This window comes from Sphaeramia orbicularis, chromosome 12, assembly GCF_902148855.1.
Source record: "Sphaeramia orbicularis chromosome 12, fSphaOr1.1, whole genome shotgun sequence".
Lineage (NCBI taxonomy): Eukaryota > Metazoa > Chordata > Actinopteri > Kurtiformes > Apogonidae > Sphaeramia > Sphaeramia orbicularis.
In genome coordinates this window covers 78762349-78782428 of record NC_043968.1, presented here as the reverse complement: position 1 = coordinate 78782428, position 20080 = coordinate 78762349, and the positions used below count along the sequence as shown (strand labels likewise).

General features: G+C 38.4%; 1 protein-coding gene across 1 annotated transcript in view; it reads left to right on the top strand.

Annotated features, from left to right (window-relative positions):
- Positions 1-16315, top strand: part of myo1hb (myosin IHb) — a 45421-nt gene extending 29106 nt beyond the window's left edge. Inside the window, exons 17-32 of the mRNA XM_030149831.1 lie at positions 101-181; positions 1842-1947; positions 4027-4144; positions 7402-7515; positions 7615-7691; positions 8373-8441; positions 8536-8620; positions 8704-8866; positions 10258-10341; positions 11409-11502; positions 13250-13305; positions 13395-13530; positions 14274-14344; positions 14894-14991; positions 16106-16205; positions 16289-16315. Of these exons, the coding sequence (XP_030005691.1) occupies positions 101-181; positions 1842-1947; positions 4027-4144; positions 7402-7515; positions 7615-7691; positions 8373-8441; positions 8536-8620; positions 8704-8866; positions 10258-10341; positions 11409-11502; positions 13250-13305; positions 13395-13530; positions 14274-14344; positions 14894-14991; positions 16106-16205; positions 16289-16315 (1479 nt within the window). The remainder of the gene's footprint in view (positions 1-100; positions 182-1841; positions 1948-4026; positions 4145-7401; positions 7516-7614; positions 7692-8372; positions 8442-8535; positions 8621-8703; positions 8867-10257; positions 10342-11408; positions 11503-13249; positions 13306-13394; positions 13531-14273; positions 14345-14893; positions 14992-16105; positions 16206-16288) is intronic.
- The last annotated feature ends 3765 nt before the right edge of the window (positions 16316-20080 follow it).

Here is a 20080-nt window from a genome sequence, read left to right as displayed (position 1 = left end):
CTCCTTTTAATAAATGCTTTAACCCCGTTATTAAGAGAATCCATGGCTAACATCTGTGGAAACAGCAGAAGGTATTTAAAGTCTGTTCATTTCCTTTCAGGTCATGCGACAGTCCAAAAATACCATCATCAGACTCTGTTTTCCTTCGACTGAACCAGACAGCAAGAGGAGACCTGAAACTGTGAGACATGATTCACACGAATGAATGACTTTATGATTAAAGTGAAGTGAAGCCGTTCAACACATCTGCATTAGAATAACATCTGCATCACAAACACATCTGTATCTAGAACATCTGCATCACAAACACGTCTGCATTAGAATAACATCTGTATCACAAACACATCTGTATCACAAACACATCTGTATCATAAACACATGTATCATAAACACATCTGCATCACAAACTAACATTAGAATAACATCTGCATCACAAACACATCTGCATTAGAATAACATCTGTATCACAAACACATCTGTATCATAAACACATGTATCATAAACACATCTGCATCACAAACACCTGCATTAGAATAACATCTGCATCACAAACATCTGCATTAGAATAACATCTGCATCACAAACACATCTGCATTAGAATAATATCTGCATCATAAACACATCTGCATTAGAATAACATCTGCATCAGAAACACATCTGCATTAGAATAACATCTGCATCAGAAACACATCTGCATTAGAATAATATCTGCATCATAAACACATCTGCATTAGAATAACATCTGCATCACAAACACATCTGCATTAGAATAACATCTGCATCACAAACACATCTGCATCACAAACACATCTGTATCACAAACACATCTACATCACAAACACATCTGCATCACAAACACCTGCATTAGAATAACGTCTACATCACAAACCCATCTGCATTAGAATAATATCTGCATCACAAACACATCTGCTTTAGAATAACATCTGCATCACAAACACATCTGCATCATAAACACATCTGCATCACAAACACCTGCATTAGAATAACATCTGCATCACAAACACATCTGCATCACAAACACATCTGTATCACAAACACATCTGCATCACAAACACATCTGCATTAGAATAACATCTGCATCACAAACACATCTGCATCATAAACACATGTGTATCACAAACACATCTGAATCACAAACACCTGCATTAGAATAACATCTGCATCACAAACACATCTGCATTAGAATAACATCTGCATCACAGACACATCTGCATCATAAACACATTTGTATCATAAACACATTTGTATCATAAATACATCTGTATCACAAACACATCTGTATCATAAACACATCTGCATCACAAACACATCTGTATCATAAACACATCTGCATCACAGACACATCTGCATCATAAACACATTTGTATCATAAACACATTTGTATTATAAATACATCTGTATCACAAACACATTTGTATCATAAACACATCTTTATCATAAACACATCTGCATTAGAATAACGTCTGTATCACAAACACATCTGTATCATAAACACATCTGTATCACAAACACATCTGTATCATAAACACATCTGCATCACAAACACATTTGTATCATAAACACATCTGCATCACAAACACATCTGTATCATAAACACATCTTTATCATAAACACATCTGCATCACAGACACATCTGCATCATAAACACATCTGCATTAGAATAACGTCTGTATCACAAACACATCTGTATCATAAACACATCTGCATCACAAACACATCTGTATCTAGAACATGCATGTCCAAACCCACAGTAAACAGATGCTTCCTGCTCACCGGTGCCATGTCCATGTAGACCCACTGTGTTCCTGTGACTCCATCAGGTGGTGACTCAGTTTAAGAGCAGCCTGGTGGGTTTGACTGACATCCTGTTGTCCAAAGAGCCCTGGTATGTCCGCTGCATCAAACCCAATGAAGCCAAGCAGCCAGGTGAGGGTTAAGGCCTCTGCAGAGACCTCAGACACACTGGGATGTAAAGTCATGTTAGTTCAGGGGACACATTTAGACCCTGTCCAGACTGAGACCAACAGACAGTCGTATCTGCATAAGTTTAGTATCAGATCAGCCTTTCATTCACACGAAACCAGCGTTTTCTTTTCTTTTCTTTTTTTTTTTTTTTGTCACTTAAGTTTTTATCGAAATTTTTTACACATATTTGACAAAATAAAAAAAAACGAAAAATGAAGAAACCAGCATTGCTTGGGTACATGATACCTATTTCAACACATTTTTATCCAGTCTTTCCATCATTCTTCGCTCTGTAAACAGTCCATTTATTCTACTTTTTGTCCATTTGTACTTCCTGTAGTCGCAGTCTATGTGTCACCCTTTCCATTGTATATATTCCATCAATGATTGCAATCCACTGCTCCTGTGTTGGTGGTTCTGTCCTTCCCCAGTTCCTTGTAATAGATTTTTGCAAGCCACTAAAAGTACTTTAACCAAGTATATGTCGTTTCCCTCTACATTTCCATCAGATAAGTTACAAAAATACAGAACACCACAGCACATTGGAATCTCATACTGTTATTTGAAACCAGCATTTTCAGCCACTGAAACCACAACTTTTTCAATCAAATTCAATAAAATTTTATTTATACAGCGCCAAATCATAATAAAAATGATCTCATGACACTTTACATGTCAAGCCGGTCGAAACCAGACTCTCAGCTATTACTACTATTATAACAATTATTACTATTCTCAACCCACTTTTTGAAACCGGGTCCCAGATTGGATACATTTGAAAACACAGGTTTCGCGTCTTCGTCTGTATGACCAAACCCCACCTTTTCTAAAAAGATGATGTCATAGCCCCACTTCTCTAACCTTTCAGTCTGGAAGTAAGACGCCACTTCACCACAACAACAACAACAGCAACAGTAACAGTGCACTCCAGAGTACAGCTGGTGCTACATCAGTTAATAAGCTGATTGGAAACATTAAATCCAAATCTTCGGCTTCTCTTTCATTATATCATCATCATGTTCTTCTTCTACTGTAGTCTATGGTTTGTAAACAGTGCGCAAGCTTTACACACATGCACCCCTTCTCCATCTCTGTTTCTTTGCGAGAGCATTACAGCACCACCTACAGGCCTAGCATCAGCAGTACATGGTTTTCAGGTGTTTTCAGGTGTTTCGTGTGGACGCAGATATTTCCTGAAACGACTCTGTTTATGGAGCACTTTTTTGAAAACGACGAAGAAAAAGATCAAAAAGGAAAAGATGTGGTTTCATGTGGACATGAACCTCAGCCATTTGATCTGCAGTGGGACGAACCAGTCAAATAAGAACATCATAATATATAAATAAACAATGTCATCTCCAAACTTTTCACTAAATTTTAGGGTGAAAAAAGTAAAATTACATTATGAAAATGTTTACATCTACAAATTATCCTTTACAATGATGTGAATAACATGAACAAACTGAAATTTCTTAAGAAATTATCAGTGTAATTTTATACCATATTCTGCCTCAGTTTATCATTTTTACATGTTCATTCTAATGTACAGATACAGTGGGTCTACAAATACACAACATTTAATAACAGACGGAATATTGGTCCAGTTACACTTCAGACATTTCAGGTTGTTCATATTTGTTCAGGTTATTCTTCTTTTTTTGAGAAATGACAGTTTGTTTTAGTGTAAATACAGTAAAATTACATGAAAATGTTTACATTTACAAAGACAAATTTGGAGTTGTCATGATTTGTCGGTTATTATGGTCATATTTAACTGATTTGATCCACTTTAGACTGAATTGGTCTGAATGTGGAACCTGAACTAAAATGATTGTTCATATCTTCAGTGTAATTTTTGCATATCCTTCATCCCATGGGCCGGTTTGGACCCTTTGGTGGGCTGGATTTGGACCCTGGGCCGTATGTTTGACCCCTGTGCTGTATCACATATGTGTTCCTCAGTGTGTAGTTAAAGTAGCACTTAGACCAGACAGCTCTAACCTTTGACCTTTGACCTGTGATCTGTGGTCTGTGATGCAGGACGCTTTGATGATGTGTTGGTGAGGCATCAGGTGAAGTACCTGGGCCTGATGGAGCACCTCAGGGTCAGACGAGCTGGATTCGCTTACCGCCGCAAATATGAGATCTTCCTTCAGAGGTGGTTCAGCACACTGTTACACTAAACTGTTTACACCCAGGAGGGGCCGACACAGAAAAATACATATCGGCTAAAATTTCCTTAGGGGGTCAAATGAGTGGCCATTTTTGTCAAAACAAAAAAGTTGTAAGAAATGCATAGAACTGTGTTGAAATAATGCTAATCCATTTGTGCACAGACTACTGATATTATTTGACAGTGGAAGCTATATTTTAAGAAATATTGGATTTTGAATAGCACGTGTATGTGAAGACTTTTGCTGATGGACGGACGTGACATTACCCATGATGATCTGGTCAGTACCAGTACTTTATTAGTAATAAACTTATAGACTTACTATTGCTAATTCTCCTCTTATTCATAAATGTTAGTATTGTGGATCTAAAACAATAACAGCTGACACAAAAACACAAAATGTGTCAGTGGACAGATGTGACATGGTTGTTGTGGATCCCATCATACTGATGCTCGGCAGCCATGTCACCGTTTCCACTAATGATCCCTGTGCAAAAACTAGTATCAGAATTATTTATTATATAGTTTATCATCATACTAAAGAGTAAATAACAATATAGAATTGTTATTTCTTTATAAAAATGCTTATTATTAGAAAATTGTTGATTTAAAAAGTGACGTGTGACATTCTTAATGTATGTATTGGTGTAACATAAGCAGGATGGATCAGCACCATACTCCATATTGAACCTGTAAAAATAAAACATGTGATATGTAGTATAGAATCTGGTAAGAAAAACTGGGGAATCTAAAAAGAATAGAATATTTGTTTTTCAGGTAAATTCAGCTAAGATATAACTTGGCCATTTGTGACATGAAAATATAGCATTAACTGTGATGAAATTGGACATTTTTGAGCTGAAAACATTATTCATATGACCATCAACATGTTGCAACAGAACTGAAATCCTGTAAATTTGCAGAACTTGCATTTACCAACACAAAGTTCCTTTGGGGATTCACTTCTATTGATTTCTTATGCACAAAGACAGAAATAAGACCTCTAAGCAAATTTTAGCCGATATGTATTCATCTGCTTGTACTGTTAGATAAAGTTATTCCCACATTTTATGGGTATTATTCAGTTTATGGACTAATTTGTGCCAATGACAGTCAGTGTAACAGACCCTGGTATGGCCTTCAAACATGTAATGGCCTGCATTTGACTTTATCTACTAACTGGAGTCTGATGATGCATGAAATTATTTCAGTGACATTCCCAGATTTTAACATCCTCAATAATAATCAAATATAAACAATCCTATGGTCCAGCCGTCACCAAACTAGACCAATAACATTTATCTGTGAGCTCATCCAGTGTGAGTGTAACATCAAAGTGCAACATCTAAAGAAGAAGAACTGGCTTAAATATTCAGTAATGTTAAAACAGTTCCCTCATCAGTGGTGTCCTGTTGGTTATTCTACACCAGCTGGTCACTTCTGCTCGTTTTTCTTTTGATAAACGGAACCGTATCCGTGTGCTTTTCTTCACATTTGATCACTTAAATTGATCCACAGTGAAAACTATTTCTCAGCTGATTTGCATCTATTATACAGTCAACTTAAATGTTCATATCTGTACCAATCTAAATGCTTGCAGAAATTTGACCACATCTTTTGTTTATTAGATATTTTTAGCAACAAGGCTTATTTGGATGGAAAATGACTGAAGAATGACTGATTTTTGCACTGAATGTAAAGTAATATAAAGTTCCTTTTTATTGCCCTAGTACACACATGCATGTCATCCATTGTAGAAACACCAGGAGCAGTGGACTGACACTAAAGGATCTGGGACCAGGTCCAGGTCTAACTCAGTACCTTTAAGGTGCGGGAGACTTTCGTGATGAATTTTTCATCAAATCTGTAAAACCTCAGTCATGGTCTAAGTATCACGAATCTGTAAGTCTTTCTGTGTTTACTCGCTTGAATCTCTTACATTATGGTGAACGATTTCGAAGTGCCATCCACCATAAACAAACCCGTGTGTTTACATTCGAGCCGGGAGGTAACTCGGGTATCTTGGGAATTTTTTTGTCGTGACATGCATTATGGGAAACGGAGACTCGCGCTGCTGCTGCAGGGAGGTTCGCGCAGCCGCCTGCAGCGGTTTATGGTGAATGGCACTTCGAAATTGTTCACTGTAATGCAAGAGATTCAGGTGAGTAATCACAGAAAGACTTACAGATTCATAATACTTAGGCTATGACTGAGGTTTTACAGATGTGATGAAAAATTTGTCACGAAAGTCTCCCGCACCTTTAACAGTGGGCATTGACATGATTGTCCCCCAATCCATGCTAATTATTCAATCAGATCTTGATGCTATTTGCAGTCCTCTACATTATTCTGCATTCATTCTATTAGTCAGTTACATTTTTATCTGCCTTTACAGGTCATGTGATCCTTTACTGAATCTGGATCTCAATGATCCTCTCAGTTTACTTTTCAGTTTTAAAGAGGCATCAGTTGTGTTTTAACTGTGAAGCAGGTGCATTGGAAGCTTTGAGGAGGAAGGCTGGTCTGTTCCATTGGCTCTCTATGGATCTACCCTATATTATAGTTGGTCATTGTGACGCATTTGTGTCATGTTGTCAAACATCATTGTTTTTATTTGTTTGTCAAACATCGTCATGTTCTGCATGTTGCCTTGGCCCCACACATGCTAATAGAATAGAACAGAATGCCTTTATTGTCATTATACATATGTACAACTAGGGATGGGAATCGATAAGAATTTAACAATTCTGATTCCATTATCGATTTTGCTTATCGATCCGATTCCTTATCGATTCTCATTGGGTGAGGGAAGAAGAGAGTACAAACAGGTGTGTTTGCATTAACAGTCTTTTATATTTCCTTCTCTGCACAGAAAATACAACATATACAGTATGTACAAATAATAAGAACAGATGACGCCGGGCCCAGTTTTGGGGGGTGGGGTGGAAGGTTTGCCAGTGTTACAACTGGACCAGGTGTCGTCTTTTTAGACCGTTTCTGCGTCAACGCCATGTTGGCTACATTCTGACCAAAACAATGCAGCGTACGCATGATGTCGTCATGCATGCGCAACAAAGTCGGAATCGATGAGCAGAATCGTTAAGCAGGCAGGCAGACAATTCCAAGGAATCGAGCTACTGGGATCCAGTTCTCATAAAGAACCGGTTCTCAATTCCCATCCCTGTGTACAACGAAATTAAAATAATAATATGTGGAACACTAAAGTTGTTCTGTTCTTGTAGGTATAAGCCCCTCTGTCCAGATACCTGGCCCAACTGGAGAGGGACTGCAGCAGAAGGAGTTCGGTGTCTAATCAAATACCTGGGTTATAGATCTGATGAGTACAAGATGGGCAGGTAACCACATACACATGGATGACTTCCATAACATCTGTTTGCATCATTACTTCACCTGGTCAGAAACACTAGATTGTCTGTTTATATCTTTCCCTCAAGGACAAAAATTTTCATCCGCCACCCGAAAACTCTGTTTGCAACAGAAGATGCATTTCAGGTCTGCAAACATAAGCTGGGTAAGACCTCACTGTACATGTACTGGTAATAAAGTACAGACCCTTTTCCACTGGTGTTCTGGAATATTCCCCCTTTCTTCTGTTTCGTCGTCTGTGTAAATGAAATGGTGGATCCTTTGGTTCCACCTCTGGAACTCCTCTGGCGGTAGGAACAGAGCCCTGATAAAGGTGGAACCAGGATTCAGGAATGCTATGGAAAAGGAACACCTCTGGTTGCAACCAAGTGGGGGGCGGTTGGATGACGGACTGATGATGTGTGTGACCACCACCAGACAACACCACCAGACAGATGTGGAACTGGGGACACGCCCACATCCACCAGACAGATACTCAGAAGCTTAGTTTAAGTTTTAATTAAACTTAAACTTAAACTCTGCTAAAATAAACATGTCTGCACTCTGTTCGTCCTGCATTGTTATTTTGAGCCAACACCGCTATGGTCCGATGCTAAAGTTCTATGTCCCACTCTCCGCTGTGTCCCCACCCCTTTTGATTGGTAAACACAGGCCCACTGTGTAAAAGTCTAGCCTGTCTCACCTCTGTTCCTCCTTTGTCTGTGGAAATCAGACAATGGAGGAAAACAGGAGGGAACACCATCTGACCTTTGACCTGGATCTGTGTGTAAAAGTGTCCAATGATAAGGATGTGAAAACACCTTCGTCTTCATCTTCACTATTTCAGCCACACGGATTCAGGCCAAGTACAAAGGATATCGTGTGAAGGGAGACTTTCAGAAACAGAGGGAGGCTGGTGAGTGCACTTCTGTCTGAGTAAACTGTGTGTGCAGCATCTTAAAGGGGTGACTTCTGTAAAACGTGACTTTATTATCATCACACTGTAACAGCCACGAAGATTGAGAACTGCTGGAGAGGTCTGATGGCCAGAAAGGAGAGGGAGAAGAGGGCGTGGGCCGTCAAAGTTATCAAGAAGTAAGCATGACGCAGGTGGAATGGATGAATGATGCTTAAGAACAACCCGTCAGTCTAATGATGCTCCTCCTGATGTGTTCAAGGTTCATTAAAGGGTTCATGACCCGAAATCAGCCCGCCTGCATCGACAACAGTGAATATCTGGCCTATGTGAGGCAGAACTACCTGACACGGCTGAAGGAGAACCTTCCTAAAACCGTTCTGGAGAAAGATGCTTGGCTGACCCCCCCACCCATCATGCAGGAGGTGAGGGACAGGTTTTTTAGATGTCTGTAGAAGTTCTCATGTGTTCAGGTCGTTGTTCATCCTTAAAGGTGCGGGAGACTTTCATGACCAATTTTTCATCAAATCTGTTAAACCTCAGTCATATCCTCAGTATCACGAATCTGTAAGTCTTTCTGTGATTACTCACCTGAATCTCTTGCATTACAGTGAACAATTTTCTGTTGGGTTTCTGTAAATTGGCTTAGAGTCTGGTTTTGACTAACTCTATATATAGTGTCATGAGATGACTACTTTGTTGTGATCTGGCGCTATATAAATAAAATTTGATTGATTTAGTGATTTGATTGGTTTTCCCCTGTAAGTCGTGTTGGAAAAAAGCATCTGCCAAATGCATAAACATAAACATAAACAATTTCGTAGTGCCATCCACCATAAACAAACCATTTGTTTACAAGACGAGCCGGGAGGTCACTTGGGCATCTTCGGAATTTTGTTGCAACATGCATTGTGGGAAAGGGAGGTTCGCACAGTCACCTGACCAGCAGCAGCGCGACCATATGGTATTATATGGATGAAACACGACGCGAAAACAGCTGAAATGCGGAAACGGCTATAGGAATATGCATAGAGGGAAGAGAGCTCCTGCCGTTTCTGCGCTGTCTTTAGCAGCTGCTGCGTGTCAGGTGGCTGTGCGAGCCTTTGCTTCCCACAATGCATGTTGCAACAAAATTCCGAAGATGCCCAAGTTAACTCCCGGCTCGGTTTGTAAACAAGTGGCTTTGTTTATGGTGGATGGCACTTCAAAATTGTTCACCATAATGCAAGAGATTCAAGTGAGTAATCGCAGACAGACTTACAGATTCGTGATACTTAGGACATGACTGAGGTTTGACAGATTTGATGAAAAATTGGTCACGAAAGTCTCTCGCACCTTTAAGGACTCCACAGAGTTGGACGTACTTGACTCCGTGGATGTCTACACATACTGGAAGTGAACTCAATGCAGGCCCATAGCGGACGTCTGCTGGACACATCCACGCAAAGCTCAGTTTTTACGACCGCACAGACTCCGCCTACTCGTACTTGGTGTCATACAATAAATTGCTCAGTGGGAAGTCTGCACATCGACCTGTTTTTAATGTCAAGTTGGTACGTTTGACTATGAAACCTCAAACGTCCACAGACAGTCCGTGGACAGTACATCCGACTCTGTGGGAGCCTTAAGTTGTCTTCAGATTTCAAATGGGTTGAATTTGTTCTTGAAAATATTTTGTCTCTCATCCAAGAGTCTTCACCAAAAACAACTAAAGACATATTTTTATAGTTTGTGAATGCACACATATTAAGTGTTTTGGTTCTGACCTACTAAAGGTTTCAGCTCAGCTCCTCTAACACCACTGTACCATCTGTAGGCATCACAACTTCTGAAGAAGATCTACATTCGCCACATGGTTTGGAAATACGTGCATGGAGTCAGTGTGCAGAAGAAAGGACAGGTAGAGTCCAACATACACCACAGACCCGTTAGGGGGGGAAGAGGACAGTCATTCATTCATTCATTCATTCACTCACTCACTCATTCATCCATTAATGTACTCATTCATTCACTCACTCACTCACTCACTCACTCATTCATTCAGTGATTCATGCATTCATTCACTCATTCATTCATGCATTCATTCACTCATTCATGCCTGCATTCATTCACTCATTCATGCATCCATTCACTCATTCATTCATTCCCTCATTCATTCATTCATTCATTCACTCATTCATGCATTCATTCATTCACACATTCATTCATTCATTCATGCATGCATGCATGCATTCATGTATTCATTCATCCATTCATTCATCCATTCACTCATTCATTCATCCATTAATTCACTCATTCATTCATCTATTAATTCACTCATTTGTTCATTCGTTCATTCATCCATCCATTAATAATTATATTCATTCATTCATTCATTCGTTCATCCATTCATTCACTCATTCGTTCATTCACTCATTCATACATTAATTCACTCATTCATTCACTTATTTATTTATTCATTTATTCATTCACACACTCACTCATTCATTCATTCATGGGGGTGCTGGAGCCTATCCCAGCTCCACCAGACCAGCTGTGGTACATACTGGACCTGTCCCCAGTTCATCACAGGACTGATGTGCACAGATGAACAACCATCCACTGTTATGGGTCATTTAGATCAGTGGTTCTCAACTGGGGGGTCGAGACCCTAAAGTTGGTCCCAAACCCATTTTCAGTGTGTCGCAGGCCGTTGTCTGGGCAAAAAATAATGTTAATAAACCAATCCTCAGAAGAATTTGGATCTAAACTGTGAACAGTTTCTTCTGGGTCAGTTTATTATGAACCCAACGTACAGATCAGTGGATCTACAAACACATGAAACATACAGGAACAGATCCACCTGTCAGACTGATCTACTCTGGGGACTTTGAAAGGGTGGAAATCAGAATGTGTAGGAAAAACCCTCCAGAGACTATAATCATATGTTTACTTTTATTGTAAATGCTTTTATGTTTCCTGTTCTAGCTTCAGTTAAAGGTTCAGGCAAGTTCCATGTTCAAAGGAAAAAAAGAAAACTACCCGTTCAGTGTGTGCAGGCCTTTCCTGGACACCAGAATAGGTAAGACTGCACAACTACACAACTACACAACTGCACATCTACACAACTACACAACTGCTGTCCCATCATTCAGGTTACACACAGGCATGTATTTAACACATTTACATGAACAGATATAAACCCTTCAAACATTAATTCCACTGCTCTACAATGTTTTATAAAGTATCTGCCTCAGATTAAATGTGTCAAATGTTCCATATTTTAATCAGATTAATTGTTAAGCTAATGACCAAAGTGCTGGTTTGCTGCTGTTTTCCAGGTATATGATGGTGTGTTCTTCCACATATAAAAGAGAATACCAGTTTACCCTCTTGTTAATGTTGCACTTCGCGTGGAATTTTTTTGTTGTTATTTTAGTGCAGAATGTGAACTGACAGAACTGTGATTTGATTTTTGTTGTTTGTTCAAAACTACCTTTCTGAGAAAAGTGTAATACTAATGTTTAAAATACATTTAGTAATATTTTATTTATTTTATTTACTATTTGATTTATAGCAGCAGAATTATATTACTCCTGTTTTTCTATATTCTATTATCTCCAAAAATTGGGGGGGAAATGTTCAAAAATTCATAAACGCATTAAAGACATTTTGAGGGGTTTTCTTTCTCCCCGTACTGAACCGAAAAAAAAAAAAAAAAAAAAAAAAAAACAACCGTGGCTTTCAAAACCAAAAACGTATTGAACCGAAAATTTTGTGTACCGCTACAGGCCTACTCATTATGGTAATTTCACTCACGTCAGTACTAGAAGCTGGAGAAGAAGCCGTTTTTGCAGAATTGAAACATGCAGTAAATTGTCAATGAATGCTACATTTTGAAAGATCTGGAAAAAAAAAAAAAAAAGTGTTCTGTAAAAATGGGCAAATGAATTCACTCACAGCATATTTTCAAACCTTTTAGTCAAAATAACAAAAAAAAAAGTCCAGTTGGAACATTTTAGACTCAGGGTTTAAATTAGGGGTGTCAAACTCATTTTAGCTCAGGGACCACATTAAGCCTAAATTGATCTCCAGTGGGCCAGACCAGTAAAACAATAACATAATAACCTATGAATAATGACGACTCCAAATTTTTCTCCTTGTTTTAGTGCAAATAAAATTAAATCATGAAAATATGTATTTTTACAAACTATCCAGACATAAATGCAGTGAATAACCTGAAAAAACTGAGATTTCTTGAGAAAAATAAGTGCAATTTTAACAATATTACACCTCAACTTACCATTTTTACATGCATATTATGGATTGGATCTACAAAGGCACAAAATATTTAGTAACAGGAAGAATAATGTTAAAATTTTACTTTCAAAATTTCAGGTTTTTCACGTTTTATTGTTAAAGGATAGTTTGTAAATGTTAATATTTTCATAATTTAATGCAAACTTTTACACTAAAACAAACAGAAAAATTTGGAGTCGTCATTATTTATAGGTGTAATGTAATATGTTGTTTTTTACATTAAACTACAAAAATTTAGAGTCATTATTTATAGGTTATTATGCTATTATTTTAGTTGAGATCACATTGTTCTGTATGTGGAACCCGAACTAAAACGAGTTCGACATCCTTGATTGTTAATATCTTAAGTGTAATTTTTGCAAATTCATCCTGCGGGCCGGACTGGAACCTTTGGCGGGCTGGTTTTGGCCCCCGGGCCGCATATTTGACACCCCTGGTTTAAAGGGTTAATTAATGTCACATAAAGGTTCTGTCTTTTATGTTTTTAAAAATGTGTGATTTCACTGAAGGTGAAGAAGACATCAGCATTAAAGTTCTTCAGCTGATCGGACCAGAGTGCATCAAGGTAAAGTCCTGTTCAAACCGTGGGTCTGTTCGTTTCCATCCCTGTCCTCTGGTCCTCATCGTCCTCTCCGTCCTGTCCGTCCTCTACAGTACAGCGTACCGGTGGTGAAATACGACAGGAACGGCTTCAGGCCTCGGCTCCGGCAGCTCATCTTTACTCTGGAGGCAGCGTACCTGGTGGAGGAGGCCAAGATCAAGCAGAGGATCGAGTTCAGCTCTCTGAAAGGTGAGGAGGGATACACCAGATAAAAAGGAGTCAGCTTAATCAGATATGAGTATGGATGTTAGGGCGTGTCTAAAAGAACCAAAACCATTTAAATTATGATTTTAAACTGGATGTAATTATGTTCCTTTTGACTCAAAAACCTACTTTTTTTTTTTTCTTTTTGCTAAAATTAATTTGTTTTTGATCATGTAATAGTTTGCTATACTATGTTGCAAATAAACGTTAATTTTAGAGGACATTTAGTCTATATAATGTATATTATTATAGATGGAGGCAGAAAAGCCAGGTGTAGATTACTGCACAAAGTGAGAATTTGATTTTCCTTGGTCAGGATATGTACAGTCAGTCCAGCTTGGATTTACAAGGCTGACAATTAATACTGAACAAACAAGAACTCAAACTATGAATTATGAAAGAGCTGCAGCATCTGAAACCGACCACAGTGAACATTTGACAGATAAACAGAACCACAGTGCTTCAGTTTTAGCTTCAGAGTTTGTCATGTCTTTTATGTATTATGATTGTCTCTATCAACTCACTATATTTTTTAAGTAAATTTTTTTTTTTTTAAATTTTCATCAGTTACTCGAAATTTCAGGCGACCCCATTTGAATTCCAGGTGACCCCACGTGGGGTCCCGACCCCAAGGTTGAAAAACACTGTCCTAATGTATATATGTATATGGATTGATCAAAGTGTTGTACACATGTGAGGTTCTGTTTCAGACATGACTGTTTCTGCAGGTGTGTCAGTCAGCAACCTGAGCGACAACTTCCTGATCCTTCATGTGACATGTGATGACATCAACAAAAAGGTAGATTAAACAACAGCCTGGAAATAGAGAAAACTGGAAAAAATGTCTTTTTCATGAGTGAGTGTTTAACTTCAACAAACTCTGTCTTTATGACAGGATACATTCAATGTTCTCAGTTATTTATTGAACTGCTTTTACTGCTTTCTCAAAAATGAATCAATAACAGTTTTTTTTTAGTCAATAACTGGTGTTAATCACAGATTCACAGACAGATTTATTATATCATGTGTTTGTACATTTGTACTAATGCATGATAGGTAATATTTTTGGTGCTTTTCATAACATGTTTTGTGTTTATATATATACCTCAAATATTATTATTATTATTATTATTATTATTATTATTATTATTATTATTATTATTTTATTTATTTATTTATTTTTCAAATTTAGTGGTATATTAGAAGTGGGTCACTTTTGCATGAGGGGGGGTCAGAAGTCTATAATTTGTGGGTCATGGGGGTCATTTTTCCGTGGAGGTGTTTTCCATGGGGGTCACTTTTCCATGGGGTGTCACTTCAGTATCTGACCCCCCCTCTGTTCTTTCAGGGGGACCTGGTCCTGCAGTGCGACTACCTGTTCGAGGCTTTGACCAAACTCAGTGTTATTGCCAACAAGCAGAACTGCATCAGAGTGGTCCAGGGCAGGTACGGACCAGATCCACATTCAGAAGTCCACTTTGTGACCCGTGTTAACGGTTGTCTTGTGCAGTGTGCGGTTGTTGTGTGCACCAGTGGCGGCTGCTTGTCTTTCAGAGAGGGGAAGCTCATTGTTGGCTTACATTAAAAAAAATGTCAAGTTATTACCTCCGCCAGGAGGTATTGTGATCACTTTGCTTTGTGTGCATGTTTGTTTGTTAGCAAGATAACTCAAAAAGTTATGGACGGATTTTCATGAAATTTTCAGGAAATGTTGATATTGGCACAAGGAAGAAATGATTAAATTTTGGTGGTGATCGGGGGGGAGCGCAGATCTGTCTTAGCGGTGGTCTGCACTCTGAGTGCTTTTCTTGTTTAAACATAAATTCGTCCCTCCGTTCCTTTTTAAGAAAATGGTCACTGACCTTATCGTACCAACTAAACAAGAAAATGTTGAAATTATGTTAAATTGAAACAAGGAAGTACAATGAGTGTGTTTTATTTATAGTGCAAGAAATGAACAAGTAATTTCGTAGTGCTTTCTCTCTAGATTTCACAGCAGAATGCGCGACGGTATTAAACTGAACTCTGTCAAGTGAAGGAGTAGATCTGAAAATAGCTGTCAATCAAATGGGATTCTGCCTTTCGACTGATCCTCCAATCAGCACGTGGAATCCTTGCGTCCAGCCTGACCGAGGTCCACCCACAGCTCCATTCACCCCCAGAGACGCTGAGCGTCCAGGGGCGGGACAGCATCGTGGCATTTATCCAATTACCGTCCAGTTTTGAGGCAATGAAAAAAACTGTTCCACTCAGTCCCATTGAAGTGCATGGACGCTGAGCGTCTACGGACAAATGCACTGAGCAGAGATCGAATGAGAAAACAGAGACACAGGAATGTATGAGAAGTGAACAACATTGAGTCTGATGATTTGTGATAAAGCTGATTCTGAACGAACTCGTCTGTGAGATGAACATGTTCTAACACATTTGTAGTCAATGAAATGTCAACACAATCGTACATATTTAACCATTTAATTTTCGTAATTTTAGGGGAGGCCGTGCTTCCCTTGCAGTCTATGAGAAATCACAACTGGTGTGCACTAATGGTTGTCTTGTGCAGTGTGCGGTTCGACATCCAGCCTGGCAGAGAGGGCTTCGTTGACTTTAAGAGTGGTCAGGAGTCCATGGTCTACAGGGCGAAGAACGGACATCTGATGGTGGTAAGTGTGAGCAGAAGGACGAGTGTAACAAACTGAGAACTGATCAAACGGATCGGTGCCTAAACATGTGACTGTTTTTAAAGGAGTCCACCAGGACCAAGTCCAGATGATGATGATGCAGGTGAAATGGGCCGCTGCTCCTCCTGTCAGATCTGAAGGTCCACATCAACAGTCATCCTCGCTCTAGAACTCTGCTCTGTGGCTGTTGCCAATCCATTAGATTTGTATTATCAGCTGATTTGTACTTTTTGCAGCTTTATAACACAGTTATCCAATATCATCTATGGTGTTATTGTTCAGTTACTGCCAATATGGAGCCAGAACGTCACAGCTTCTGCTTGTTGGAATATCAAGAGTAGAATATGTGTAAAATAACCAACCCAGCTATTATTCACACACAGAACCAATGTAACATGTAAGGAAAATAAAAATAAAAATATTACATTACATGTGAAGCCATAAATGTAAAAATGTTTATACCTCACCTGTGTTCCATTAAAATGATCCATTCAAACATTCAAAGCCTTTATTGTCACGTGTTCAGTAAAGAAACAGGTTTACCTGAACAATGAAAACCTGACTGTAATGTCCACAAGAATTTAAGATAGAAGTATGAGTATAAAAACCGAAAAAGAATCATTTAACTAGGAAATTACAACAACCAAAACCAAGTGGTATTTAAAAAAAAATGGCATGCAAGAAAAAAAGAGCATAAAAAACATAAACAAATGTAAACTACCATTACTAAGAGAGAGAGAGAGAGAGAAAAAAAAAAATCAATATATTTACATAAATGCAACATCTAAGTAATTGTGCAAACTGTCAGAGGTAAATGGTATGATATATGATAAACAGTATGATATATGTATATATAAGGTGCATAAAGTGTCACAGATAATCAGTATGGTGTAAATCAGGGGTGTCCAATCCTGGTCCTAGAGGTCCACTATCCTGCATGTTTTAGATGTATTCCTCTTCCAACAAACCTGATTCAAATGATAAACCTATGATCCAGTTCTGCAAAAGACTCATAACGACTGTCAGATGGACTGGAAGAGCCAAACATCTAAAACACAGGTGTCAAACATGCGGCCTGGGGGCTAAATCTGGCCCACCAAAGGATCCAATCTGGCCCGTAGGATGGATTTGTAAAACACAAAAATTACACTGAAGATATTAACGATCATTTTAATTCAGATTCCACATACAGACCAATTAGATCTCAAGTGGGTCAGACCAGTAATGAAAACAGCAAATTTTTATCTTTTTTTTAGTGTGAAAAAAGTAAAATTACATGAAAATGTTTATATTAAAAACTGTTATTTTACAAAAAATGTGAAAAACCTGAAATGTCTTAAGATAAATAAATGCAATTTTACCAATATTCTGTCTGTTATTAAATGTTTGGTACCTTTGTAATTGTAATGTAAGATGTAATGCACATGTGTAAAGGATAAACTGATAATCTGAGGCAGAATATTGTTAAAATTGGACTTGTTTTTCTTAAGATGTTTCCAGTTGTTCATGTTATTCAGATTTTTATAGATGTTAGCATTATCATAATTTAATTTTACTTTTTTCACTGTTATTATTTTATTGGTCTGGCCCACTTGAGATCATATTGGGCTGAATGTGGCCCCTGAACTAAAATGAGCTCGACACCCCTGATCTAAAACATGCAGGAAACTGGCCCTCCAGGACCAGGGTTGGACAGTCCTGGTGTAAATATAAAAGGTGTGTAAACAGTATGACAGTTGGAGTGTAAACCCTGTAAACAATCCAGATAACTATTGTAGATGAATTAAAATGGGTTAAATGTGTTAAACTACACCTGTTACATGGATGAATCAATCAATCAATCAATCAATCAATCTCCATCATATACAGCAGGGGTGTCAAACTCATTTTAGTTCAGGGGCCACATTCACCCAAATTTGATCTCCAGTGGGCTGAACCAGTAAAAAACACCAGTGAAAAAAGTAAAATTACATTATGATAATGTTTCTATCTACATCGTTTCCTTAAAAATCTGAATAACGTGAACAACTTGAAATGTCTTAAGAAAAACAAGTGCAGTTTTAACAATATTCTGCCTCGGTTTATCAGTTTATCATTTACACATGTGCATTACAGCTTAGATTACAATTACAAATACATAAAACATTTAGTAACAGGTGGAATATTGATAAAATTGCATTTACTTTTCTGAGGACATTTCACGTTGGTCATATTTCTTCAGGTTATTCACATTTTTTGTAAAAGGAAAGTTTATTAATGTAAACATTTTCATGTAATTTTACTTTTTTTTTTTTTTTTTTTTACACTGAAACAAAGATAAAATCTGCAGTTGTCATTATTTATTGGTTATTATGACAGTATTTTTCTGGTCTGACCCAAATGAGATCTAATTGGTTTATATGTGTATGTATGGAACCTGAAATAACATGATTTTTACACTATTGATTAATATCTTCAGTGTAATTTTTGCATTTCACAAATTCATCCCATGGGCCAGATTGGACCCTTTGGCGGGCCGGATTTGGCCCCCGGGCTGCATGTTTGACACCTGTGATATACAGTATCAGTATGATAGACTGTATAGAATAGATGGAGGTACAGTCACATCACCTATTGGTTTATGGTTAATTGTTTTTAAACTTATTGGTAACAGTCAAACTGCAGATGGAGGGATTAAGTCACCCATGACGATGGGAGGAGATGATAGTGTTACAGTATTTGTGTACATTTTTGGGTTTTGTGTAACATGAAAACTAGAGTCAATCTGTCAGAAAAGAGAAGTTCAGAAAAGCTGACCCTACAGACAAATGAGTTTTCAAACCACAGCTAATATCAACGCCTTCTCTTCAATATCAAATTTCATTAATGATCAGTAGGTCAGTGACCAGAACAAATGGAAAATGAGTTAAAAAAAAAAAAAAAAAGAAGACCAGAATGACTCTTTGAAATAACTACTGAAAGGCTTAAATATAAGTGGACGTTTCATTCAGAGCAGTTCTGTGTTTGTGTTTAAAGCAGCAGTATGTAGTCTCCATCTGTGGTCCACCTGAATGTTCTTCTGCATCAGCTGGACGTGCAGGTCCTTCCTTTTTTTTAATCATCTTTTCATTAGCATACAGATGTTTCTGTGACTGAACTGTAAGTCCTCTGTGTTTTATGACCAGTGCAACAGACGCCCCCCCCCCCCCCCTTTATATTTCTAATATCATGTCTTAAAGCCAAGTGTGAGATCAGAGAGGACATGAGCAGATGAACCATAAAAGTGTGGTTTGTCTTCTGTTCATCTTGTCAGTGTCTGCACAAACAGGAGCTGTGGGTTATAACTGAGTCTGTAGCACCCTCTGCTGGACAAAAGGAACAGCACAAGAAAAGACCAGAAGAAAACGTAAACTCTACAAGGGGCAGCAGACAAAGGTCCAATCCTAATTCACCCCTTGGCCCCTCCCCCTTAGCCCGACCCCTCCATTTTGCACGTTCACATGAAGGGGTAGGGGTGTCCCAATTCTCGACGAGTCGTAGGGGAGGGGCTAAGGGGGAGGGGCTGTTTGACCCTCCAGGACCACACTCCAAACACAGGGGTCTGATAAATCTACTATAATTCAGTTCCAATCATCGGTCAGATGGAGGTAAACAGCAAAACAGAGCAGCAGTGACCACAGAAACACAAACGGACAGATTTACTGCAGATACAACTGAATCATGTGATCGTACATTTAATGTCGTGTCAGTGTGTTATAGATCGCATTTCTGTGGTTTGTGGTTGATGTATACGTGGGGGTGCAGTCCATTACCAACATAACTAGCACTGGTGTGAAACTAAAGTGTACCTTTCCATCCTTTCATCGTCCAACTCCTGG